Genomic DNA, 27509 nt, shown 5'->3' on the forward strand with positions numbered 1-27509 from the left:
CAAATTAAATACAGTATTATTTAATCATAAAGGATTCGACTATCATTTTTTTTTAAATGTCATGTCAAGTCTACAAGCAAACAAAAGGTTAGGTCGAAGGTCGCGAATAACTAGACACGTGAATTCTACAAGCAAACAAAAGGTTAGTTCGAAGGTTGCGAATAATTACGACACGTGAAATCTACAAGCAAACGAAAGGTTAGGTCGAAGGTCGCGAATAATTACGACATGTGAAGTCTTCAAGCAAACAAAAGGTTAGTTGGAAGGTCGCGAATAATTACGACACGTGAAGTCTACAAGCAACCAAAAGGTTAGGTCGAAGGTCGCGAATAATTAGGACATGTGAAGTCTTCAAGCAAACAAAAGGTTAGTTGGAAGGTCGCGAATAATTACGACGTGTGAAGTCTACAAGCAAACGAAAGGTTAGGTCGAAGGTCGCGAATAATTACGACGTGTGAAGTCTTCAAGCAAACAAAAGGTTAGGGCGAAGGTCTCGAATAATTACGACATGTGAAGTCTACAAGCAAATAAATGGTTAGGTCGAAGGTCGCGAATAATTATGACCTGTGAAGTCTACAAGCAAACAAATGGTTAGGTCGAAGGTCGCGAATAATTACGACGTGTGAAGTCTACAAGCAAACAAAAGGTTAGGTCGAAGGTCGCGAATAATTACGACATGTGAAGTCTACAAGCAAACAAAAGGTTAGGGCGAAGGTCGCGAATAATTACGACGTGTGAAGTCTACAAGCAAACAAAAGGTTAGGGCGAAGGTCGCGAATAATTACGACATGTGAAGTCTACAAGCAAACAAAACGTTAGGTCGAAGGTCGCGAATAATTACGACATAATAATAATGTTCACCGCCCAGTAGATTTACAAAACTCCTTCGAATATAGCGACTTGTTTAAATATTTATTTGTAAAAACCTTGGGTCAATTTCATATCATTTACTTATTTAATTTCGAATTTAAATTACCAAAGTAAATCACTCACCGGCTGACAGCACGCCATGACAGCACAATCTTCACGAGTCGCTCGTGCGCTCAATACGACAGCTGTTCCAGGTCGAATCAACACCTGATGACGACAGGTTGTCTATTGCAGCCCATCGCGCCTGAAGGACATTGAGTGGGCGATCTTTTGGCCAATAACAGTCGTGGCAATCTAAATGTTTTCTTGTGTTGATATCCTGGGCTTTACACTTTGAATCATGTGTGTGTGATTCTTAAGTACAAACGTGGTAGGTATATGCGACATTAAAACATGACCATTTACGGTCATCATATATGAAATAGACAAGAATGAATGTTTCTCTATACAAGTTATATACATACACGGTAAAGTTCGTCTTTATATTACATGTATGCAAAGCTGTATATACTTGTATGTACTAGAGTCGCGAGTGAGTATTGTTTTACGCCACAATCTGCTTTGAACAAGTTGGGCACGGGTGGTCTAAATCACAGAAATTAGAAATCAAATAAAACTGTTTTCTATGAAAAATCTAGGTAGGCAATTGCCAACCCACACCTCGGATTCTATAAATAATAGTAGTGGTAGTAGTAGTAGAAATAGTAGCAACAGAAATAGTAATAGTAGAAGTAGTAGAAGAAGAAGTAGTAATAGTAGTAGTAGTAGTAGTAGTAATAGTAGTAACAGAAATAGTAATAGTAGTAGTTGTAGAAGAAGAAGTAGTAGTAGTAGTAGTAGTAGTAGAAGTTGTGGTAGTAGTAGTAGTAGTAGTAGTAGTTGTAGTAGTAGAAGTAGTAGTAGTAGTATTAACAGAAATAGTAGAAGTAGTAGAAGAAGAAGAAGTAGTAGTAGTAGTAGTAGTAGTAGTAGTAGTAGTAGCAGTAGTAGCAGTGGTGGTATTAGTAATAGTAATAGTTGTAGTAACAGAAATAGTAATAGTAGTAGTAGTAGAAGAAGAAGTCGTAATAGTAGTAGTAGTAGTAGTAGTAGTAGTAGTAGTAGTAGTAGCAGTGATGCTGGAATATTGCTGAATGTGGCGTTAAGCAACAAACCAACAAACACAGTAGTAGTAGTAGTAGTAGTAGTAGTAGTAGTAGTAGTAGTAGTAGACACAGCAGCGTCGTTGTTATTGTTATTTTTACAATTGTTATTCCTATAAACCCGACCATTGTAGTCGGCAATATCGGGAAGTTTTGGTGTTCGTGATGTGGATTCAAACCCATGTTTCACATGTACTGACAACTCCTGAAGCCGGGTTCATGGTGTTTTACGTGGAAAACGGGAAGTGTTCCAATGATTGGTCGGGGAAAGAACGTATCCCATGGCCGATCTAACAAAAGCTGCTACTTACAAGGTGCGTGTTAGAAGATTCCACGAAGAGTCCCACTGTTCAACAAAACACAGCTTGTTATTCAAGACACAGACTCATTGAGGGCATTATCGGCATATCAGCGAGCCTCCATAACAATACGGTTATTGTCAACAGTGTCTTCCTTCCCCATAGCGTTTTTGTTGTCACGTGTCCTCTAACTAAATCGCCGACATGAGTCCACGAATCTACACACCTGCACGTAAGTATGTCAATCAAGAGTGCAATCAGCACTGTCCTTTGGACGTAAACAACAAGGTCACAGTGACTCGTGGAGCAAAACTCAGTAATCATACTGCAGCATTTAAGTGCATTCGTGACCCGTGAAGATCCGGGGTAAAATAGGTCTTCAGCAACCCAAGCCTGTCGTAAAAGGCGACTAACGGGATCGGGTGGTTAGGCTCGTTGACTTGGTTGATGCACGTCATCGTATCCAAATTGCGTGGATCGATGCTCATAATGTCAATCACTGGAGTGTATGGTCCAGATTCGATTCTTTACAGAACGCTGTCATATAGCTGGAATAGTGCTGAGTCGGGCTTTAAACATGAATTATTTTTTTTAAATGTGCACTCATGATCATATTCAAATATCACAGCTTTGACGAACTTACCAATAGAGGGCTTTTAACTATTTTTCTGATAACACAGGTCACTTTCCAAAACAATCAGCAACTATAAACTCACTCCATCCCAACTCGTATATCGAAGGCTAGACATCACAATCCCTGACACCTAAACAATATATACTTTAAATGTATACCGTATTTATAAAGCTGCTTCGCGACACTGAAAGTGAAAATCTTCGTGCACATGCATCCATTTATAGACAATGTATCATATTTTGTGAACAGTGTTGAAAAAATATTAATTTGATAAAACTTACCTGACTGTTTGCGTTTTGATTGGAGAAAGTGTTGAGTCGTTTACTTACATCAGAATCCGTATACAGCCAACAGGCCATGCATTAGAAAACGATTTCTCTAAACTCAGCAGTTCTCCATCAGAGTCTGAAACACGACACCAATATGGGTCATGAGAAATGAGAGTCACCGGTCGATGACCGTAAATCCTCTAAAAACATGCCACCGAGGCAGGTATTTGTTCGTCATCTTCCTCGCGTTACGTTCATTGGTTGTGGCCATAGTCAGAGATGATCTGTAAAAGCGCTCTGCGTGCCATAACGTACACCGTGTCATGGTAGTTGCATCATGTACATGTTGAAATTTCAAACAGCTTGTTTGCTACTGTCATAGCGACCGATTTGGGACAAACTTTGTCGGAATGGACATTCAATTTAAACGGCTAATTGCCCTGTAACCATGACATATTTTTGTTTGTTTGTTTGTTTGTTGATTGACGCCGCACTCTGCAATAATCCAGCTATATGACGGCGGTCTTTAAAAAAATCGAGTCTGGACCAGACGATCCAGTGACTGAAATCATTCGTACCGATCTACTCAAATGGGATACGATGACATTCCTCAACCAAGTCAGCGAGCCTGACCACCCGATCCCGTTAGCCGCCTCTTACGACTAACGCCACGTGATGATCTGACACAGCGCTTCTTGTCTATCTACACGTTTTTTTTTTTTGGGGGGGGGGGGGTGTAGAGTCAAGTTTTTTTATTTTCATTTTCAGTTCTGGGAGGCTTTGATTTCACTTAGATTTTCTTTTTCTTGTTTCTTGTGTGAGCTAGAGAGTGTGTGTAGTGTGTGTATGTGTGTGTGTGTGTGTGTGTGGGGGGGGGGGGGGGGGGGGGGGGGGGGAGGGGAGAGAGAAAAAGAGAGTTAGTGAGAGAGAGAGAGTATGTGCGTGTTATTGTGTGCATGGATGTGTGATTGTGTACGTGTTTGTGTGTGCATGAATGCGTGAATACGTGTGTGATGATTTGTGTGCGTATCTGTGATAATGTGAATGCGTTTGTGTAATTGTGTTTGCATGTTCCTTTGTTTATGTGTGTTTGGTTGTATTGAGATGTGGTGTGAATGTGTGATTGTGTGTGTGTGTGTTTGTTTGTTTGTTTGTTTGTTTGTTTGTAGGTGTGTTGTTTGTGAAGCCCAACACCGCACCCCCATCCCCGTACCCGCTAGTCATGACGCAATGTTGCACTCAGTGTTCCGTGTTGTGACGATATTCCCGGGTATATAAATATTTCCACACATGACTGCGTTCACCCTGTCATGGATCTAGTCCGGTCACCACAACCTATCACTGACCGAATTTCACTTTGTTGGATTCCCGTGGGTAATGAGAATGAAGTACAGATTATCAATGGCTGTATTGAATACAACCCACACCTGTGTTTACATAGCACTAAGAGACAGGGGCACTGCAGCCTGACCCCACCGTGTCTTTCGTGTAGCTAAAAGTGCCCACAAGTCGCGGTATGTAGGCTATAGTTCTCGACGTACTTCGAGGAAACCTGTTATTCCTTTCGGGAAAAGTTGAGGTCAGGCGGACCTTTGCGGTTGACATTGAGCGAAATCTCGGCCTATCTGTCATCAGTACCCATATACAAATGGTCCTTCCTCCTTGTCACCAGCAGATCCGCATCATTATACAACTATTTTAGATCCGCGTCGTGTTGACGTACCCTGCAATTCCCTGTAAAGTTACGCTTCAGACAGCATCGTCTTCACCCTACCACGTCAACCTTTCACTAACCAACGTTACGTTTCTTGCATTAATAGATTTATAGTCCCGTGGGTATTCAGAATTAAAAAAATAACAATGGTTGTATATGGTACGATTATGTTAAAATATGAACATTGACCGTTTTGTGCCGAAACCGGTGTTTACATTACAGTGAAACCTCTCCACCAACAAGTACAATGTAGGCATGGGCTCCACTTGGGGTATAGACTGAGCGATGTGAAACAACTTGACAAGCTTTAGTCTTTGCCAACTTGTTTCCATTTGAGTCCCAGCAGACATTACCCACGGTCTATAGCTGTTATCATGCGAATGTGTTTTGGGATAGTTTAATATATTGTATAAGGAATAAACATTACAATGGCGAACCTTGGCTAATACAGGATATTTACCACCCCAAAACACCCAAAGTTAACCTCTGTCATATTAAGTCATTCTTACATTCTGTCGTCACAAGGGGGTTTCTAACCATTGCATGCTTTCTTGGTATATTTATATGTAACGTCAAAAAATTCTAACTGAAAATTAGTTTAACGACCATGTAGGCAAAAGTTAATTGCCTACACATACATTTGCAAAGTCATGTTTTCAAGCACAAAAAAAACTTTGTCGTTATCGCCTTACGCGACAATCCATCGGTCCACCAGCTTGAGTTTTGGCCCTTTAGTAGAGTGTGTTTATTACAGTAAAGGGGCCACCGGCCCATTATACATGAAACTTGACATAATAAGCGCTGAAGCGCCATATAATATGATTACAGTTTCTGTTTATTCAAATATTAAATGATGGACATCCATATTATGCAAAATATTTACTACGTTTCTTTAAAGCTAAAAAGATAAATTTAGCCAAATTATTTATGACCGTGATTTTCCGTGATGTGAATAATAAAATAAGCTTATTGTTCGATGGGAATTTATAATAAAATTCTAGAATAAGACTTTCTGTTAAGTCCTGATAAAATGGACATTCAAGACAAAAATGTAGTTCTGATTCAATATTAGGTATTACACAAAAGGGACAAAGGCGATTCTTACGGTCAAGTTTGAGACGTCGACCGTACTCAATCATTAGGTCGTGGTTGGAACAGAGGAACTTGCATAACGCTATGCAATAAGCTTTTACATTAATTACATTAAAATAATCTTCTTCGCTTAACTGCACCTTAATTTGTCTGTACATTTCAAGTTTAGAATATTTACCAAGGTCTGATAGCCAATTTTGAACGTCAATGTCAATACATCTTTGTTTAAACTCGACTAGAAATTGTTGGACATTGACAACACGCTGCTCCATCCATACCTGTCCAAAACCATAAGTGAACAATAGGTTTTTTACTTTTAGTGCCCAACAATCTATATTTTTCTCTGCTAAACTATACTGATATCTATATACATTGTACAATCAGAGCTCCAGATAAGCTACGTATCTGCGTGAAATACGCATCAGAAATGCAGAAATACGCAGTAAAATATAATCCAAGCGTATCAAATACGCAACGAACATTACAGATACGCTACAAAAGAAACTTGTGCGTATCATCAAAATATTGTGAAGTAACCCTGCGTATTCGATTAGCAAATCAGCAACTTATTTTGAAATTATAAACGGGCATTCAGTCAACCTTGCCAAACTCCACGATGACAGTTACATCATGATCATTTGCCATCATTCTTTCTTGTGGAAGTATCGTATATTTTTTAGTCCTATAAAGCTCTCGAACCCACACGACACCAGTTTGCAGGGACTAGATGAATAGTGTTAAAAACCCACATGTGTAAAAACTAGTTGGTAACAGAAATTTGAATACGCAGATAGAATTACTGAATTACTTAGTATTTGTTTACAAAACTTATCCTGAACTTGAAGAATATTAGGCGAAGAGTGAAAACCCCAAACATCGGCTCCACATAGCAAAATAGGTACAATTTTTACATCAAAAATATGCAATAAGACCTTAAGTGGTAAACTATAAAAATCCTTAATTGATGATCTAGCTATTGATAACACTTTCCATGCCTGTTCAGCTAATATTTTCTGTGTAATATACCAACTGCCAGAACTAAAAAAATGAACGCCCAAGTTTTATACGATTTAACGATTTCTAGGTTTTCTCTACCCAAATAAAATTTCTCATATTTCCTCAATCTGCCAGCTTTCCTAAATACAATAACTTTACATTTATCAGTATTTATTTTAAGCTTCCATTTCTGACAATAGGAATCTAGTTTGTTAATTCTCCTTTGCGATCCCAATGGTGTACTGTCAAACAAAACAATTTCGTCTGCGAAAAGCAAAATAAACAACTCAATAAAGTCTAAACTTATACATCTTTGACAGTCTAGGGCTAGAAAATCCACCAAATCATTGATAAAGAAAGAAAACAAAGAGGGAGATAACTGGCACCCTTGACGTACGCCAAATGCACAATCAAAGAATGGAGTGTAACCCTTTTCAAGCGAGACACATGACTTTACTTTTGCATACATATTTCTTAATAAATTATACATTCTGCCTTTAACATTACCAGACCAGAGTTTGAATAAAAGACTTGTCCTGTCTACAGAATCAAAAGCTGCTTTCAGGTCAATGAAGGCACAGTAAAGGCCAACCTTATACAACGAGAGATATTTATTGATAACTGTGTGTAAAATAAAGATATTATCAGTAGTTTGGAATCCACGTCTAAAACCTGCTTGTTCCGGAGTGAAAAACTGTTCCTGCTCTGCCCATCTATACAACCTATTACTAATAACTTTAGCAAGAATCTTCCCAGAAACTTCCAATAATATAATAGGACGATAATTAGCTAGTAGACTAGAACTGCTCTTCTTATGCAAGGTTAATATAACACCTAACGTCCAGTCAGACGGATACGTGCCCGAATATAAAATTGCATTAAACAGAAACTGTAGCATATATATACACTGTTCTTTAGTCTCTAGTCTGTGAGATGGCACGTCTGTTGAGCCTCTGCCTGGTCACTACATTGCCATAACGTTACACAATGCGGCTAGATGTCCCACAAAGCAATACAATTAAACAATGTACGCGTAAGGTTTAAATGCAGTTTACTGGCAGCGTTCCGCCACTTTGTTAAGGATTGTGCACGACCTCCTTCTTCAGTGACGGTTTAAAAGTTTTTCAGACGCCATGTTTAGCCGCCTCGATGAACAAAGTAACTCTTGTTTATTCGTGAAAGGACCTACACCTGCACATATTGAATCTGATGCCCCCCACATATTTCTATGAAATTCTATGTCACTCTTTTATAGCCAAAGAATGTGCATTAATATTAAGAAAATGAAAGCTCACGAGGCCTTGGTCTGTGCAAATGCCTTTTGACGGTATGGATACCTGCGTTATGCCAGCTATTTCAATATCAGATAAGTTTCTGAATTGGTGGCTCAGCCAAGGTGGTTCATGGATAATTTCCCCGAGTGTTGTAAAATCACTTTTATGTTTCTCATAATTATGTTTCCCACATAAAAAGTCAAAGATATGGATGTTTCTTGTTTTGTAACATAGTATTGATCCATGTGTGCTCCTAGTGAAAGTATTGTGGCCGGTTTTAATTGCCAGTTGATGAATTCTGCACGAAATTCTATGAAATAAATCAAGAAACTTGAAATTTAAATTAAGGATTGACTGTGTATTTTTTTCGGTTCATTGAGGTATGAATCAAAAACCGATGTGCAAACTGTATGAATCCGCGAATCCAAACAGTTAAAAAAACGCAACAGGTTACGATGATTTCAAACATATGTCATCGGAGGGCTTTTTGAAGAAAAACTTTGTATTTTGAACCGTTATCTTGAACTTGTCAAGTCTATGAGTATTTTAAGCTTGAAAATAACTATAACTAAGTAATGTAACTACCAGTGACCTCTTGTCAGAATGACCTTCCTTTGTCCAAACCTTTTCGCCGTCATGGAAGAATGGAAAAAACCTTCTGCGTTTTGAAATTTGATGTAGCACACTGTCGATTAGCTAAAGCGCTACAGTGGGACTACATTAACAATGAAAACACAGTAGGTTTATCTCCTAAATATGCCATGGTAGAAATAGATAAAAACAATTATGAATTAACATCAATATCTTTTTACGTTTGTGGCGATATAAAGTAAGAAAATGTTGGGACTGGGTAATATATCGCAAAGTGTGCACACATTTTCTAGGTATACAACTCCGTAAGTATAGAAAACCTGTGGAAGTAAGTTCTTATAATACATAACAATAATAACTTAACAGACTGCTTACTGGTAATGGTTCTCAATATCTGTCCATTCACATATGACAGGTTCTCAATATCTGTCTATTCACATATGACATGTTCTCGATATCTGTCTATTCAAATATGACAGGTTCTCGATACCTGTCTATTCATATATGATGGGTTCTCAATATCTTTCTATTCACATATGATGGGTTCTCAATGCCTGTGGATTCACTTGTGGCAGGTTCTCAATATCTGTCTAATTACATATGATGGGTTCTCGATATCTTTCTGTTCACATATGACGGGTTCTCGATGTCTGTCTATTCACTTGTGGCAGGTTCTCAATATCTGTCTATACACTTATGATGGGTTCTCAATGCCTGTGTATTCACTTGTGGCGGGTTCTCAATATCTGTCTATTTATTTATTATGGGTTCTAGATATCTGGGTTCTCGATATCTGTCTATTCACATTTGATGGGTTCTCGATATCTGGGTTCTCAATATCTGTCTATTCACATTTGATGGGTTCTCGATATCTGGGTTCTCGATATCTGTCTATTCACATATGATGGGTTCTAGATATCTGGGTTCTCGATATCTGTCTATTCACATTTGATGGGTTCTCGATATCTGGGTTCTCAATATCTGGGTTTTCGATACCTGTGTATTCACTTGTCGCAGGTTCTCAATATCTGTCTATTCACTTATGATGGGTTATCAATATCTGTCTATTCACTTATGACAGTTTCTCGATATCTAGCTATTCACTTATGAGGGGTTCTCGATATCTGAGTTCTCGATATTTGTCTATTCACATATGATGGGTTCTCAATACCTGTGTATTCACTTGTGGCAGGTTCTCAAAAACTGTCTATTCACTTATGAGGGGTTCTCGATATCTGTCTATTCACTTGTCGCAGGTTCTCAATACCTGTGTATTCACTTGTGGCAGATTCTCAATACCTGTCTATACACTTATGAGGGGTTCTCGGTATCTGTCTATTCACTTATGATGGGTTTTCAATATGTGTCTATACACTTATGATAGGTTCTCGATATCTGGGTTCTCGATATCTGTCTATTCACTTATGATGGGTTCTCAATATCTGTCTATTCACTTATGATGGGTTCTTGATATCTGGCTATTCACTTATGAGGGTTTCTCAATATCTGGCTATTCACATATGATGGGTTCTCGATACCTGGGTTCTCGATATCTGTCTATTCACTTATGATGTTTTCTCTATATTTTTCTATTCACTTATGACTGGTTCTCGATATCTGTCTATTCACTTGTGAATGAGTGAGTGAGTGAGTTTTTTAACACAACATTTAACAGTATTCCAGATATATCACAGTGTGTCCGCTTAATAAGGTAGGAAAGCCTGAAGTGATGCAGGTCTCGGATATTTACCACTTCGGTGAAACCCACGAGCACGGGTATGGTGCTGACAAACCTAGAAACATAATGGGGACGAACCGGGATTCGAACCCACAATCATAGGTTTCTGGCGTGCCCAAGGGACGAAACTCTGCACAGCGAATCGCGGCAACTTAGACGACTGGGCCACCTGTGCCCCCCCATTTACTTATGACGGAATCTCGATATCAGTCTATTCACTCATCATGGTTTCTCGAAATAGATGTATTCACTTATGGCATGTTCTTGGTATGCGTTTATTTATTTGTGAAAGGTTCATGTGATGTATGTATTCGCTTCTGACAGGTTCTCGTCATGTCTGTATTCACTTATGACGGGTTGACGTGATAAATGTATGCGCTTTTCGCGGGTCGATAAAACATAGTTGATACACCATGTTCGGATCAAACTAGATGTACACATAAACACTAAAAACATCAAATGAGAAAATGTGGGAACATTTCTGTAACAAATGTCGCATTGACATGGATTGACAGAAAACAAATTGTTTGTTACCAAAGGATTACCAAAGGATTAGCAAAGGATTACCAAAGCCCCAAAGATTCATACATAAACATTTGTACAAACATGCATGCTGTATTCTTATTGGGGACCCACTACAACTTATGTCACACTGACCAGGCCATTTCCATTTACCGACATTCAGCATTGTAGTGTTAGTTCGTGACAAATAAACTATTACCCCCTAGAAAACCCTGACTTGAACAAGACCGTTATTATTTCCCTGCTTAAAACAAATGACGAACCCCGCACCATCCGGAATTGAGTTGAGCATGAAAAAGACATAAAACCATCATGAATGTCCGTGCCGAATGGCGTTCTAGGAAAAATGATTCATAGGTAAATGAAGCAAACTGGAAGAAAGAATTATTTGTTCACAAGAATTGTCAAAAATAGATATGTCACGGACGAGTTCAACCTTAATGTGAAGCGTTTCTAGTGGCCAACACCCAATTGTCCCCATCACGAAGTATCTATTCACGGCTGAATCCGGTTTATGGAAAGAGAGCAGTTTGACAAAAGTTTTAGGGATCCCAGGACGTGCGCATACACACGTAAGAGCAGTTGATTAAGGAGAAGGATATTCAGCTTGTGGTATCATCGCCTTGACGCCTCTTACAAAATCAGGCAAAGGTGACACAACCAGACAAAGCCGGACATTGCGATATATTTCGCCTTTAAAAGATTGCTCAATGACGCATTGAAGCGTTTGGTAAAAAACAAATATTGTCGCTCGTTGATTGATACTCTCACCGTTTACTTGGTTTTGTAAGGGCGACAACGCGCCAGTGTCCCTTCCATGTTTCCATTGTTGGGATGCCACGATAAATATATTAAGAATTTATGATCATCTAAATTGGCATTCTTTAGACACCAATACTGTCTCAAAGGCCATGCCACGCTGTTTTATGTTAGCGCAGCTTATATTGAGAACATGGTGTATCTACTAACTTTCCTCCTTTGGTGACATCTGCGTTCATCAATTGTAAGACGGGGGTCATTACTAAGACAAGAAAGTAGGGGGGAGTGGTGCTTACCATGGGTGAGTGAGTGAGTAGGGTTTTACGCCGCTTTTAGCAATATTCCAGCAATATCACGGCGGGGGACACCAGAGATGGGCTTCACACATTGTACCCATGTGGGGAATCGAACCCGGGTCTTCGGCGTGACGAGCGAACGCTTTAACCACAAGGCTACCCGACCGCCCCTGCTTACCATGGCGGTACCCGTGGCGTATATTTGATATCTGACAACGTTAACACTGGAAAATAATCCACTGAATATCATGTCAATGTCCACTGAATATCATGTCAATGTTCGATGTTGGTGCAAAAAATAAACTGAAAATGAACTACTAATGATGACAACATATTGGAAACCAGAAACCTATGATTGTGGGTTCGAATCCCGGTTCATCCCCATTATGGATTTCAAGGCTGGTTGTCAAACCATCAATACATTTTGAAGTTAGTGAGCGAGGTCGCACTCCATTTCGACATTGTTCGAAGATTCATAGTACAAGGGTTACAGGGAATGAACTTCAATCATTATACAGGTGGAGGGGATGGAACCAGCGTTTTCGACGTGACGAGCGAACGCTCGTTTTGTTGTTTGACGCCACACTCCATATTCCAGCTGTATGACGGTGGCCTGTGATTAATCGAATCTGGACCAGACAGTCCTGTGATATATATCATGAGCAATTTTGACCCCTATCACGTTCAACAGGCTGTTACCAATATACAAACGGCCTCAACAGACCAAATACACTTACAATGAACTACTCAAATAGCCCATAGTTGAAAGTTAGTCAGGCTTAGAACTTTTTGACCAGACCTCGTATTTACACCAATAATCTCAGGCCACCCCAGAATTTTAAATGGTCCTTTATAGCATAGTGCATATTCTAAAATAATTACACTCATGTACTTGTCCTTTCTACCCGATGAATATGTGAATGAAGTTTACGAAGCTAGACATGTTGAGGTTAGACGCCTACTGTTTTATCACACACGTTCTTCCTGTTTGACACAATCACGTTATTGTGTACATTCACAAAAGTTGACAACAACAAAATTCCGATGTTGTGGAAAAGAATGATCACCTGCAGAAAGACTGATCTGATTGGCCGAAAGAACGACCAAGACAACCAATCAATGATAAACATTCTAAAATGGGAATCTTCTCGTTGATATACTACGCCGTAACACGAATATATTTACTGTTAATCAAGGATAAATTGAACCAACTCACCAAACGGGTTTAAGTTGGCAGAGCACGGAATTTGGGCAAACTTATTTTGTTTGTAACGGGTAAAGAGTGTGTGCTCATGTTGTGCACGTGCAGGACACGACGATGAAGTTGTCTGCGCTCCCATGGACACGCGTGTTGCTCGTGAGTGTGAGTGAGTGAGTGAGTTGGGTTTAACGCCGCTTTTAACAGTATTCCAGTTATATCGCGGCGTGTCAGCTTAATGTGGGAGGAAAGCCCAAAGTGATGCAGGTCTTAGACGTTTACCACTTCCGTGAAACCCACGAGCACGGGTATGGTGCTGACAAACCTAGAAACAAAATCGAGGCGAACCGGGATTCGAACCCACAATCATAGGTTTCTGGCATGCCCAAGGGACGCAACTCTGCACAGCGAATCGCGTCGCCTTAGACGACTGGGCCACCCGTGCCCCCCGTGTTGCTCATGAGACTGATAAGAGGTCGCTTTGACCAGAATTCTGTAAAAGTCGTTTGATAAAATTTTATTACAAACACATAAACATGTGAACGCTAAGTCACCATGGCCAAATCATGCATTATCAGGCTCAAGAATGCCTGTCATGTCTTAAATTACATGGAGAAAGAATCTACAAATATTTCTTTTCTCTGTTCGGTAAGAAGATATTAAATTTTTACAGCAAAGGAATTCCCTTCAGTTTTACGAGACTTCTCATAGTTTTATCCATGCAAATTCGCTGTCATCATTTTCACAGTCATCGGGTGCCTAACATCAGCACGTACTGTTATGTGTTATTGAACTTGCCACTGGGACTTGTCAGCCGTGACAGAACACGCACATATCCATCGTACTACTTGTCGCGGTCCACCCGCTACCCCTTTCTTCACAATGGTATGGCCAGTGGGTGAACTTCATACAAAATCATATACGGGATTAATCATAAGGTCACAACTCAACTTATCTTGTCTTATCAGTGGAGTTCTTTCGTTTGCTGTGTGCAGAGTTATCATTATACCTGCCCCTCCCTGTGGTGATGCGTCACTTAGGTGCGTTATGTCCGAGTATTCTTCGTAACGACCCCGGCAAACGCAAAGCCCCGAGATCGGACGATTCGATTCAGATGAGAGGGGAGATGGGCTTTGATTCCAGGTCAAGCTGAGCATTCGAAGTCCACATGACACTTGATGAGGGCGCTAACCGCTAATTCCTTGGCTGCATGTTATATTTTTAAGAATACATTTTCACCTATGCAGTATGATTCTTCACAGACGAATTATAAGAACGTCAAAGCTGGTGACGTCAAACTGGCACACTTATGCCGGTTAATATAGCGCTAAAGCACAGTTCTTTCGTTTGCTGTGTGCAGAGTTATCATTATACCTGCCCCTCCCTGTGGTGATACGTCACTTAGGTGCGTTATGTCCGAGTATTCTTCGTAACGACCCCGGCAAACGCAAAGCCCCGAGGTCGAATGATTCGAGTCAGATGAGAGGGTAGCTACGCCTAGGTTCGAGGTCACGCTAAGCATTCGAAATCCACATGACCCTTCATTAGGGCGCTGTATGTTAGATTTTAAAGAATACATTTTCACCCATGCAGTATGATTCTTCACAGACGAACTATATGAACGTCAAAGCTGGTGACGTCAAACGGGCTCACTAATGCCGGATAATATAGCGCTAAAGCACTGAAATACCATACCACAGTATGCCATGGATACCCCACTCAGAAACGTATACTGACTCCCAGCCGACCAGGCCTTGTTTTATCCCCTAAATGCCTATCGCCAGGAAGACAGGGTGACATCAATTACCATCTTTTAACGTCTTTTGGTAATACGCGGCCTGGGATCGAACCTCCAACTCCCCTCCTTCCATGGAGGCGGTCTGTGTGCCGATATTTTAAAAGTCATTATAAAAATGTTTCGAATAGGTTCTGAAGTAATTTCACAGATAACTACAGAATTATTTTCTTGACAATTTAGGTATGTAGCGTCGATAGCCTGAGTGGGCGACATTCGTTACAGGATTGGTCGTACGAGAATATTCTATATCATACATCTGGCATGCAGTCAAAGACTCTCATTTCTTCTAAGGTGTGCACAACCCCGATAACAAAATTAATATTTGATCCAAAACAATAGATCTGTATTATTAGGAAATTCCCATTGCTTCCTCTGTGAATGTGGAAGTAGTCCGTCGGTCTTTACCTCATATCTAAAATACATTCTCGCGCATATCGTGAAGCGGTATAGAATGTGTCGTTCAACTTCATTTTTTTTATAAAAACATATCTGCATATGGTGTAACCTTCTTATTTGGATAATATTATAAGGATACACGGACTGTGTTGTTTGTTTCTTTGCTTGTTTGTTGGTCAACGCCACACTCCAGCAATATTCCAGCTGTATCACGCGGCCACCAAATGATAGTAGCTGGACCGGACAATCGAGTGATTCTTAATCTGGGTAACGATCTACGCCCTGGGGGTACGCAATCAATGAAGTCATCGATTCCACCCCCCGATCCTTTTAGCCGCCTCGTGCGACCAGCACATTTTGCTTGGGACCTGTTCGAGCAAGATATGGATATTTTATGAGTGTTTCGATAAATTTCTTGCAAATGTGCAAAGGGGCGTTACTCTGGTTTGTGAACCAGTGCTAACCATTTTGTTTTGGGTGAGGCAGATATGCTTGGCGAGTGTATGAGAAGAAACATTGTGAAATTGGCCTAAGAAAATTTAACGCTGTCGAGCATTAATCCAGAAGCGCCAGCCTTTGGTCTTTACATTTCACAACTTTTGAGATACAATCGAGCATCCTCATTCTACCAAGATTGTAAAGAGCATCACTCGCCTCTAGCTCAGACATTGTGTGATCAAGGTTACAACATTCAAGGCCTCAGTAATGCTTTCAAAAAGGTTTATGGTAGACATGCGGAGGACATTTCCAAAATTGACGAATCAGTGACAAAAATGATGTCCGATGTCGTTCCCTATTTTGACTTCTACCATGTGTTCCTGTGTATTTTCAGGTGAGCAGATGACTTCCCTTTGCATGTGTTTGTGACGAGTGCCACCGGTGGGGCAGGATATGCTCAGCTTTTCGCGAACACCTGGTACAATCACTATAAGATGGTGATTCATACACACATGGTCATGACATAGTCGGTATCGTACAATCGACTCTGCTTAATGCAAAGATTTCTATTGGATATGGAATGGGTTTTGTCGCTTTATTGTAATACAACAGTATTACTTTATTTTGGATGGTATTATCACACACCTACACTTGGTGATTTTGTACTTCCATATATACATAATTATCAGATAAGATTGCTCTTGCTGGTAATTATTAGAAAAAAGGGAATTCATGAATTCGGTAAGGGCGGAAGGCAAAACTTGTCAACAAATGATGAATTCGAACGAATATGAAATATTTTTTTCTTTTCTATGTGTTTGTGTTGAGAAAACATTCGCAATATTTGTTTTACTTGTAATGGGTTTTTTTAAAGTCTATGAGAACTAAGGGCGAATAGAAAGTACATGCATAAACATTTTGCATTTTTAAACAATTTGGTCCAGTAGTTTTCAAAGTTCTTCATTTTTTGTTAGTTGTTCGGTTTGAGTTTTATTAACACCCTGTTAATACACAAAGTATAATCAATGTTGGCCTAACACATCCTGTTGACGCATGATGCGTTCTTGTATCATCACAAGGCGGTAGTCTTTAATTATGTATGTTGAGAATAAAGAGACGTTCTCAGCTGACATCGAGTTTCCATATCCACGTTGCAATGCACACTTTCCTCTTCTCATTCTGGGTGCAGGCGTCAAGATGTCGGTTCAGGCACTCGCCGGTGTGATATTCTATGTTAGTATCACGAGACTGCAGAACACAGTTGGTGAGTCTTTATGTTTTAGGTTCGTAAGACAAAATGTTTAGCTTTGATAATTACTCAGTCAAGAGTATAAACTCACTGAGATTATAAAACATAATTATTCAATATGTAACATAATGCTAACATTTGGAAGAGATACCGATACAACTGTTTAAACGTTGAGCAACATTGATTAATTCTGAGAGTGTCTTTGATCACAAAATCCAGTGCCGCCCTAAGAATATGAAACACATTTGAATTGACAATAGTTTGCTCAAACGCAATTAGTACTCCAAAATACTTTTTGTCAGCTTCATGCGGTGATTGTACCAGTGACATTTTACCACACACTACAAACCTGTGGTTAACACAATAGGATATAACAACATGTGCTTAGCTTGTTTTGTTTATTTGTTTGTGGTTTAACGCCGCACTCAGCAATACTCCAGCTATATGACGGCGGTCTGTAAATAATCGAGTCTGGACCAGACAATCCAGTGATTGACAGCATGAACATCGATCCACGCAATTGGGATCGATGACATGCATCAACCAAGTCAGCGAGTCTGACCACCCGATCCCTTTAGTCGCCTTTTACAGCAAGCATGGGTTGCTGAAGACCTATTCTACCCCGGATCTTCACGGGTCACATGTGATTAGTAGGTTTGATATATCAGTGATTGGGACAGTTTCACATTGGTAACTCGTTTCGGGGTTGGGATTGATGCAGCTGAAACAGATTTATGGGAATATCCTGGCCAACCAAACGTAGGTCAGAGGCCAAGACATGATGCAGGTTTATATTATTTATTGAGGGCAAAACCACCACTCTACAGCAATTTGATTGGTTTAAGTATTGGCTAAAAAGCTACAACCACATACTTTCCATTCATTTAATAATCTACATGGTGTAATTACAGCCGAACGGGTTACTTTTTGATCGAAATAAAGCATGCATTTATGCTTGATACGATTCTATAACATTGCCTATGTGGTGATATGTTATCCTGTTATGCTTTGAGTAACTTGGAACATACAGATCTAGACATCGGCAGAATTTACACAAGCAATCCAAGGTGGCTTAACCCATCTCCGACAAAAGTTAACTGATTCGTGATTGTCACTAAGATAACCAGTGACTGCTGTAAGGTATGCCACAACTTAGAGAATGCTATTGTAGTTCATTAAAGTATTTGTTACAACATCCTTTAAAATACCTCTCAGTCAACGTTGTATCAGATCAAATAACTATGAGATCATCATTTTGTCAACATGAATGCGGTCATCTTAATTCGTATTCATATTCATAAGTGGTATTCATCTCTGCCGCTTCTTTCAGGTGAAAGCATTGCTTTCGGCAAAAACGCCAAACAAAGTACCACTTATGGAGAACATGATGCAAGCCACGCCCTCGATCGGACCTTCTCGAGGATAGGATCAGCTACACAGTCTGGCAACTTGCCCTGGTGGGAGGTCGACCTGAGGGGCTACTTTACCATCAGCAGCATCACCCTCACAGCAGCCATCCCCTATGCATTGTGTACGTTCAAACAAACAAAAATATGTAAAAGAACGAGTAATCCTTAGTGCAGTGTGAACATTTTTCAAGACCTCACCATTGGTGACCTAGTTGCTTGGATCGCGATGTCTTTATCCTTTCAGTATCCGTATTGCCGGCCAGTAAATGAACTAAACATAGAATGCTTAAATTTTGCGTACAGGACCTTACTTACATGGCATAAATATCTCTTATATCACGGAAGTAATATAATGTCTCTGTTTGAACATTGTGTCAACTTCATGTCACAGCCTTTTGCATGCAAGTTAGAAGTTAACCACATGCTCCTTAGCCTAACGTTATAGTCAAATAAAAGTGAATGCTGTTCTATTTACATATTGCAGATAATAAAATGGGAAATGCCTTCGTGGAGGTGATGAACAAAGATGTCAGCCTCTGCTCTGATGTCCAGGTGGTGTGGTGTGGGAATGTGTCTAGCACTGTCACTGCTGGGGAAGAGTTCACCTTCACCTGCAATGCCACATTCCCTGTCCGCTATGTCCGTGTCACAAGGCTATCTACCACCAATGTACAGCTCATTATCGGACATGTGGATGTTCAAGGAATCGGGGCTACAAAACAATACCGTGAGTATGCTTCCAGTAGAGTGTTATTAACAACTCTGTTTCCAGAGTAGATCATTGTGTCAGGCACTTTTGACGCAATGCAGTCGGGATGCAGACAACTCTATGGAGAGAATTGTTACTGGTGATGAAACCTGGGTACACCACTATGAACCAAAAACAAAGAACAGAGTAAGCAGTGGACTGGCTTTGCTTCACCCCGTCCCAAAAAGTTTAAGACTCAACCATCGGCTGGCAAAGTCATGGCAACCATCTTTTGGGATACCAAAGGGGTCTTGCTCATTGACTACTTGCCACGTGGCCAGACTATTACTGGAGAGTACTACTCCGATCTCCTGGACCGTTTGCGGACTGCTTTTCTTGCCAAACGTCGTGGAAAGATCACAAAAGGTGTGCTGCTCCAACATGATAATGCCAGAGTGCACACTTGTCGACTTGCGGTTGCCGCAGTGAAGCGGAACGGGTTCAAAGTATTGCCCCATCCACCTTTCTCACCAGACCTGGCACCAAGCGACTAATTTCTCTTCCCAAACTTGAAGAAAGAACTGCGTGGACGTCATTTCCGGTCCGATGATGAACTCACGACAGCAGTGGAGGGGTGGTTACACGAACAACCCCATGGTTTCTATCACAACGGGCTTTTAGCTCTCACACATCGCTGGACAAAGTGCATAGACCTCAATGGTGGTTATGTGGAAAAAGAAGAAGTGAGGAGCAGTAGCAAATAGGTTAGGCTGGTTATATATTGAATGGCCCTCACAATAGTGTATGCAGAAAATGTTATTCGTCTGTTACATGTTTGCGAGAGTACACGCGAAAAAGTGAAAAACACGTGCACCACGGACAACTGCAAATGCACGTGCGAGTAAGGGTATAAAACGATTGCAACGGCAAGTCAGACATCCACAGTGATAAAAAAAAGAAATGCCACGACTCACAGTCGAACAACGTGAACGAGCCTTGGGTATGGTACAGATGGGAGCCACCCACGCCCATAGTGCACGAACCTTCGGTTGCTCCCGTGTTGCCGTTACCAACTTGATGCAACGTTACAGACAGACAGGGTGGACCGCTGACAGGCAAAGAACAGTCAGACCAAGGGTGACCACGCCCCATGATGACCGGTACTTGCGTACCTTGCACCTCCGAAATTGCTTCCTGACAGTGACGTCATCGGCGACAAATGCCTTAGGTCACAGGGTTAGTCGACAGACAGTGGCCAGGAGACTCAGGGCTCATGGAATCAGGGCTTTTAGACCATACAGAGGACAGATATTGACAGCGCCACATCGTCGTCTGCGATTGGGATGGGCCCGGACTGTACGACGTTGGCAACGACGTGACTGGCAGAGGGTTGTCTTCACTGACGAAAGTCGATTCTGAATGTTTAGGGCTGATGGAAGACAACGTGTTTACCGCCGAAGGGGTGAAGGAACGGCGGCATGTTGCGTGCAGGAGGTCGTACCATATGGTGGAGGGAGTGTCATGATGTGGGGAGGGATCTGTAGGCAGGAGAGGACACCGCTGGTCATCGTTGACGGAAACTTGACAGCTCAGCGTTACATGGATACAATTCTTCGTCCAGTTGTCCTACCATTTCTCCAACAGCAGCCACGTGGTGTCATTTATCAGCATGACAACGCTAGAACCCATACAGCCAGAATTTCACTAACTTCCTCGCAGCCAACAACGTCAACCCCCTGCCGTGGCCTGCACGCTCACCCGACATGTCCCCCATAGAACACCTCTGGGACTTGATGGATCGTCGGGTTCGACAACGACCACACTCTCCAGCCAACCGACAAGAACTGATCTTGGCCCTCCAAGAAGAATGGCGTCAAAACCCACGTGACCTCATCAGACGACTGACTTTTTCTGTGCGTCGAAGAGTTTTTGCGTGTATTGAGGCATTTGGTGGTCACTCACGCTACTAATGACTTGTTATTGAACATGAGCGATATATACTCAGCCTATTGTCCATGATTGTGAAAGCTCGAGTTTTGGGGGGGCTCTGACGTCATTCTCGGTCGCGGTATGATTGTCGTTTTCAGTGTTGATTATGTTGATATATTGATCTTCTCAATACACTTTACTTCATGCATGTATATTTTGTTGTTTTTGAGCAAGAGTGATTTCAAACTTGAGTAAATTTTCTTTTGGACGTCAGTTCATATTCTTATCATTTGAAATACTCATTAGTCATTGACAGCACAAATTTATTGATTGGCAGGTGTTTGTTCAATGTTAAAAACTGCACTCAGCAATGTTCCAGATATACGACGGCAGCCTCTAAATACTCGAGCCAAGAACAGGCAATCCACTGATCGATATTGCGAGCAACGACCCAAGGTTCTCTTCATCTAACAAACATTATTTTTAGAAAACAGAAAGGGGCTAACAAACGCACTCTCCAGCTCTCACCTTCTACTTTCTAGGTTCCCACTACACGCCCACAGCCAACTGGAGGGTGTACATCCCATCCTTGACTACATCAGCCGTAACAGCCGGAGCTTGTGGCATCCTTTGTCACAAAAGTCATTCTTGCATCGACTTCAGCTACAGGACCACTGCCTCAACTGAAGCTAACTGTCTGCTAACGGACAAAGTAGTACCCGAGAATTCTTACGGACTTAACCACTGGACCATGTACACCCTGGACAGCTGCCTGTAAACACTACTCATTTCAAACTGGAAACGTTGAAACTACACTCTGAATCGTAACTGAAGTAGACTAGACATTTGATTTAAACAATATTTATTTCCCAGAAAAAGGAATGGGATTGATGAACAGGTTCAACCTATTTAAACACCTCTCCCTACAAAGGACATTTAACAATTAATGGGAGTAAACTGGTAGACGAGACATTTGTTGTGGAAACATTATTTATATATTATACAGAAAATTGTCAGTGGGATAATTCGGACTTTGTGAGAGTTTTTCGTCAAAAGGAAATGATTGTAAACACATCTTTGGAATCAGAACATTTGTAGTGGCATTGCTGGAACAGTAATGCATGGGATACTTCCTTTTATTCCTCTTAAGAGATTGTGACGATTCTATCACACTTTTTTGTTAGATCACAGAAACTGCACGGTCACTTTGCTCTCACCACAATAATAACACGAATGTTTTATGTCTGTTTATTACGTGTTCATCACACTTACTTTTAAAACTGGCAATAGCTTCATACTCTGCCAGTATCAGAAACAAAAGTACTTGACTGTTGAACCATGTCCCTTGGAATTTCCACATACCCTGTAAGCCATCTGGGCATGTTGCGTTCACTCCCATTATAAACCTATTCATTGGGATCTCTATTAAGTATGAGAGTTCTTTCTACAGGCATTAAAACCTATTGTGAGGTTTTACTTTCGTTCGGGGGGTTTTACTTTGAATGTAAAACCTCAAATTCCAGGTTTAACCAAGAAAGTGAAAAAATGACAACAAGTAGCAATTCAAAATTTTAATTCAATTAAAATTGAATGTCAGGTGTACAGTTCCGCGTGGACATTTAAAAGCGACATCACTAGTCTCAGGTGAAAGGACAGCGAGGTTTCAAACACGTGCTTTTAAACAAGTGCTTGTCAATGCTGCACAATTTGCACGTGCAGTACCTGCTAGCCGTTACGTCACAACTACCTCTATGTAACAGTTGGATTGTTTAAAGTCGAAAATCTTGTAAAGCAAAAAAAAAACACTTTTAAAATTTGCGAATTTTCGTTTTGAAAAGTTTAAAAGAAGTGGAATATTGCAACACAAACATTTAGAAACCGAAGATTTCACTTTCATTTAAAAGTAAGTATTTTATTTGTGTTTTATTTTTGTCACATCCAAGTGCTCTTGAACGCCTGGCGAATTCACGTGCAAGTTAAGATATCACGTCTTCAAGGACGCGCTATAATGAAGCGCCTCATTTATAGATGCTCGTTGTAACATTTAATCAATTTTAAGACGGTTTATAAGTATGAAAAAACACTTTCCCTCGGTTTTGGTAGACAGAGCATGCCCTGGGGGTCAGGAAAAACCGCGGGGGGTTCGCCCCGTTGGTTTTTCCCTCTCCCCAGGGCATATAATTTTCACCACTATTTTGGTTTTTTCAGCCAATGGAATCTGTTTCGGCAGAAAATCGCGACTGACTCTTCTCTGGCTTTGACGTTTTTTTATGTCTAGTGTGTGAAGTCTATGTTTAATGCTGGAATTGCCTAACTTTCTGTGTTGTTTGTGAGTAGAAATAGAATTTTAGCCAAGTGAGAAATGTGTTGGGTGTTGGTAGTAATATAGAAGGTGGTATAGAGTACTGTAGAAATAACCAATGCTTACTGTTGACTGATGTTTGCGTTCTATGGAAACTTTGGTTTTCGTATTTGATGGTTTCCGGCTAGTTTCTATTTATTGGTTTACTGGTGGTTTTCATGACGTGGGAATCTTACTCATGTCCGAGTTGTCTTAGTTTGCTTGCCATTTAGTTTCCCGAAACACGAATGTTACCCTCTTTCAGAATAGTTTACGTCAGGTTGATATTAGGTGTTGGTTTCAGTATACCCGGAAACTTACACACGTCAAGTTTTCTACTGATTTCCTGGTCGTTTCCATAAATCTTGTAGATATGTTCAGCCTACGTTGTGTGTGCTTCATTAGCTCTCCTGTTGGGGAACAAATGTTAAGTTTCCGCCTGGTTAAGCTTTGTTTCCGATGAGAACCTGATATTCACAATTTGTGGCCTGGTCACGTTGTAACACACTCGAGCATACTGCGGTCACCATTGATTTGTTCGCAACACCTTCATCATCAACACGGTTTTTTTATGATATACCTACATCACTGCTGACTGAAATCTCCAAACAAAATCACTCATTCACTCTGTTGAGTTTTAGCTTAAGAACATTTATATTTTCACAATTTCGTAGATTCTTTGACACATACTAGATGCTCAAATGTGATTTTGTCCTTCCAATTAAACAAATAGTTTTTGTGTTGACGGTTACATAATCAGTCCCTTGATTTTCCACAAGTAGAATTAGTTTATTTCCATACTTACATGCACATATATGTTACCAGACTCTTATATCAACTCTTAATGTCTTTTTATTGTGTACATGTAAACGTCTAAAATCTGCATCACTGCTGGCGTTCCTCCCACATGAAGTTGACACACAGTGCTATACCTGAAATACTCTTCAAAGAAACGAAACTGAAATTTGAACAACAAAAGAAACTGAGGTTTACACAAAATCACTCATCTTAGTCAAACATGCAGGCAAAGACAACTCTCAATCCATGTAGGAATGTCTCAGACAATAGAAACTTAAAGCAAAACACATAAAACATTAATTTTCATTGAAATATCTCTTTACTCTTTGGAAACTTAAATACATCAATATTCATGCAATTGTTTCATTTCATAAACAAACTCTATTTAGTGTGATACGTGCCCCCTCAGCGATACTGCAGATGCAGGTGTGTCATAAAAGTCTGAAAAACATTATTTTAGGAAAGGGAACTTTGTTTGGAGACTTTTTGAGAAATACATTTAAATAAAGTGTTTGCAGCCAAAATGTTTTCTGTTTATATTTTGTGTGTTGTTTGACTCACCACTCAGCAATACACCAGCTATATGACGGCTGCCATTAAACAATCGCGTCTGGACCAGATACCCCAGTGGTTGACATCATGAGCATCGATCTACGCAATTGGGATACGGTGATAGTCCATATGACATTTCTTATTCCCTTTATGCCGAGTAAAGTCCAGTCTTTGGTGTCTTTACTTCACGTTTGAGAATTTATTCGCCCATGTTCTTTCACCAAAGATTACAAATAGCACCATAGGAATATTGCATATCGCATTTCAAAAGGTGTTTAGTTAAACATACGGAGGACATTTGCAAATGTGAAGTATCACTGACAGAAGAGATGTCTGATGCGATTCCCTATTTTGACTTGTACCACATGTTTTTATGTTAAGTAGGGAAAGGATTTATGTATGAACAACTTCTATATAACAATTAGGAGCATGTTTCTTTGTTGGAAAGTGTTTCTTCGCTTTTTATTTATGTTTATAGTTTCGGGAAAGGAGTCTTTCGGTGCAACAAGTCAATTAGCTCTTACGTATCACTAACTAGACTTTTTCTGGTATTCCATCATAATTGTAGAGAAATGGTTGTGTGAAAATGTTAAGAATCGTAAAGGGGTATAATTTATTTATGTCTTCACTTTACGAGACATATCCATACCAGGAGCTTTTTGTTTCTATCATGAATAATAACTTATGGCACCGATCAACCCTTCAAGTTATATATTTTATTATACTCTATAACAACGCTTTGGCCATTGTGCTTGATTTTAATGCAGGGATCGCTGGTTAACCGTACGAGTCAAATGATCCAGGTCCGTGGGAATATTTGGAATGAAGCGAATTCGATTACTGAGCCATGGACGTCTGTGAGAATGACTGCAGGCAGATTTATGACAGTATAAATTAGCAGGAATGCATCTTTAAACTAAACTACCGTGGCGCATAGATGTCATTAGTTATGGTCTGCCAACGCCTCTTTTAACAGTATTCCAGTTATATCACGGCGTGTCAGCTTAATGTGGGAGGAAAGCCCGAAGTGATGCTGGTCTCAGACGTTTACCACTTCGGTGAAACCCATGAGCACGGGTATGGTGCTAACAAACCTAGAAACATAATCGGGGCGAACCGGGATTCGAACCCACAATCATAGGTTTCCTGCGTGCCCAAGGGACGCAACACTGCACAGCGAATCGCGGCGTCTTGGACGACTGAGCCACCCGTGCCCCCGCGGGTATTGTAATGGCCGTTGAATGAAACCATGTGCTGCCAGTTCGACTCACAATATTAATCTGACATAACATCAAGATGAAACAAAGAATTCCAAGCTGTTGTCGTGACTCCGACCAAGCATCCATCCATTTCAGAGACGTTTGTGTTTTTTCCTGTACGTCATCTGCACAAAGGCCGTCGCACTAATGGGTTTGTTGACAACTTTCCAGAAAAATTAATCATAACTTACGGCAAGCACAGGGTGCTGAAGACCTACTTTACCGAGTGATGGCGATAATGAATGCGGCAGGTCTTCTATCCACGTCAGGTCTCCTGTCCAATTGCAAGCCAGTATTACATTTGACAGACACATAGTTCACATGCCCCATAGATGCTAAGGCCGCCTCCGTGATCTGGTGGTAGAGCGCCCGCCCGGAGAGCGGAAGGTCCGGGGTGCGTACTCCGCTGCGTCATACCAAAAGACACACACACCACATGCATGCACACTCAGACACACATACACACACACACACACACACACACACACACACACACACACACACACACACACACACACACACACACACTCAGACACACATACACAGACACACACACACACACACACTCAGACACACACATACACACACCACATACACAGACACACACACACATCACATGCATGCACACTCAGACACACATACACATACACGCACACACACCACATGCATGCACACTCAGACACACATACACAGACACACATACACATACATACACACACATGCATGCACACTCAGACACACAGACACACACCACATGCATGCACACTCAGACACACATATACACACATGCATGCACACACAGACACACACACACACCACATGCATGCACACTCAGAGACACACACACACATACATACACACACATACACACAAATGCATGCATTCATGTCGCTATATAAGTATAAGTGCAATAATCCTGGACGCGACGTTAAACCTCACTTCACCTGCCCACAGATGCTAGCCTGCACACCACCAACAAGACCATTGGCATGTTGGACAACACCATGTTGCTTTGGGAAGATTTCGACATCTTCAACTACAGCAAAGCAAAATAACCACAATTCATGCATTATTTGTTTCGGGATAACCCAGTCTCATATCGTATTATTGTCAGCTGTTTATAATGTTTGTTTTAAGGGAGTTTTGCGTGACCTTTGTTACTTCTATCAAAAATAGATATTTGCAATATTTTCTGATTTCGAGATCAGCCTATTTCTCATAGGTCACGTGACCTTTCAATCAAAGTAGCGTTCATTTA

General features: G+C 40.7%; 2 protein-coding genes across 4 annotated transcripts in view; one reads left to right on the forward strand and one right to left on the reverse strand.

The window, feature by feature from the left end:
• Positions 1 to 3289, reverse strand: part of LOC139447180 (metalloreductase STEAP4-like) — a 30741-nt gene extending 27452 nt beyond the window's left edge. The window contains exon 1 of one of the 3 annotated variants that reach the window (XM_071228393.1): positions 3227 to 3289. Coding sequence is in view for 1 of the 3 variants with exons in the window: in XM_071228386.1 (XP_071084487.1) it covers positions 994 to 1011 (18 nt within the window). In the remaining 2 variants the exon portion in view is untranslated. Of the gene's footprint in view, positions 1 to 993; positions 1073 to 2323; positions 2391 to 3226 lie in introns of those variants that run through there. The other 2 variants (XM_071228392.1, XM_071228386.1) reach the window with 2 other exon arrangements.
• LOC139447181 (uncharacterized) lies at positions 2526 to 22391 on the forward strand. The gene is made up of 5 exons (XM_071228394.1): positions 2526 to 2543; positions 17216 to 17290; positions 18606 to 18806; positions 19169 to 19411; positions 21844 to 22391. The coding sequence occupies exons 2-5, from the start codon at positions 17224 to 17226 to the stop codon at positions 22077 to 22079; spliced, it is 747 nt and encodes a 248-aa protein (XP_071084495.1). The 5' UTR covers positions 2526 to 2543; positions 17216 to 17223; the 3' UTR covers positions 22080 to 22391.
• The last annotated feature ends 5118 nt before the right edge of the window (positions 22392 to 27509 follow it).

The sequence above is a fragment of the Haliotis cracherodii genome, unplaced genomic scaffold, assembly GCF_022045235.1.
Source record: "Haliotis cracherodii isolate W230 unplaced genomic scaffold, xgHalCrac1.p SCAF_7, whole genome shotgun sequence".
Lineage (NCBI taxonomy): Eukaryota > Metazoa > Mollusca > Gastropoda > Lepetellida > Haliotidae > Haliotis > Haliotis cracherodii.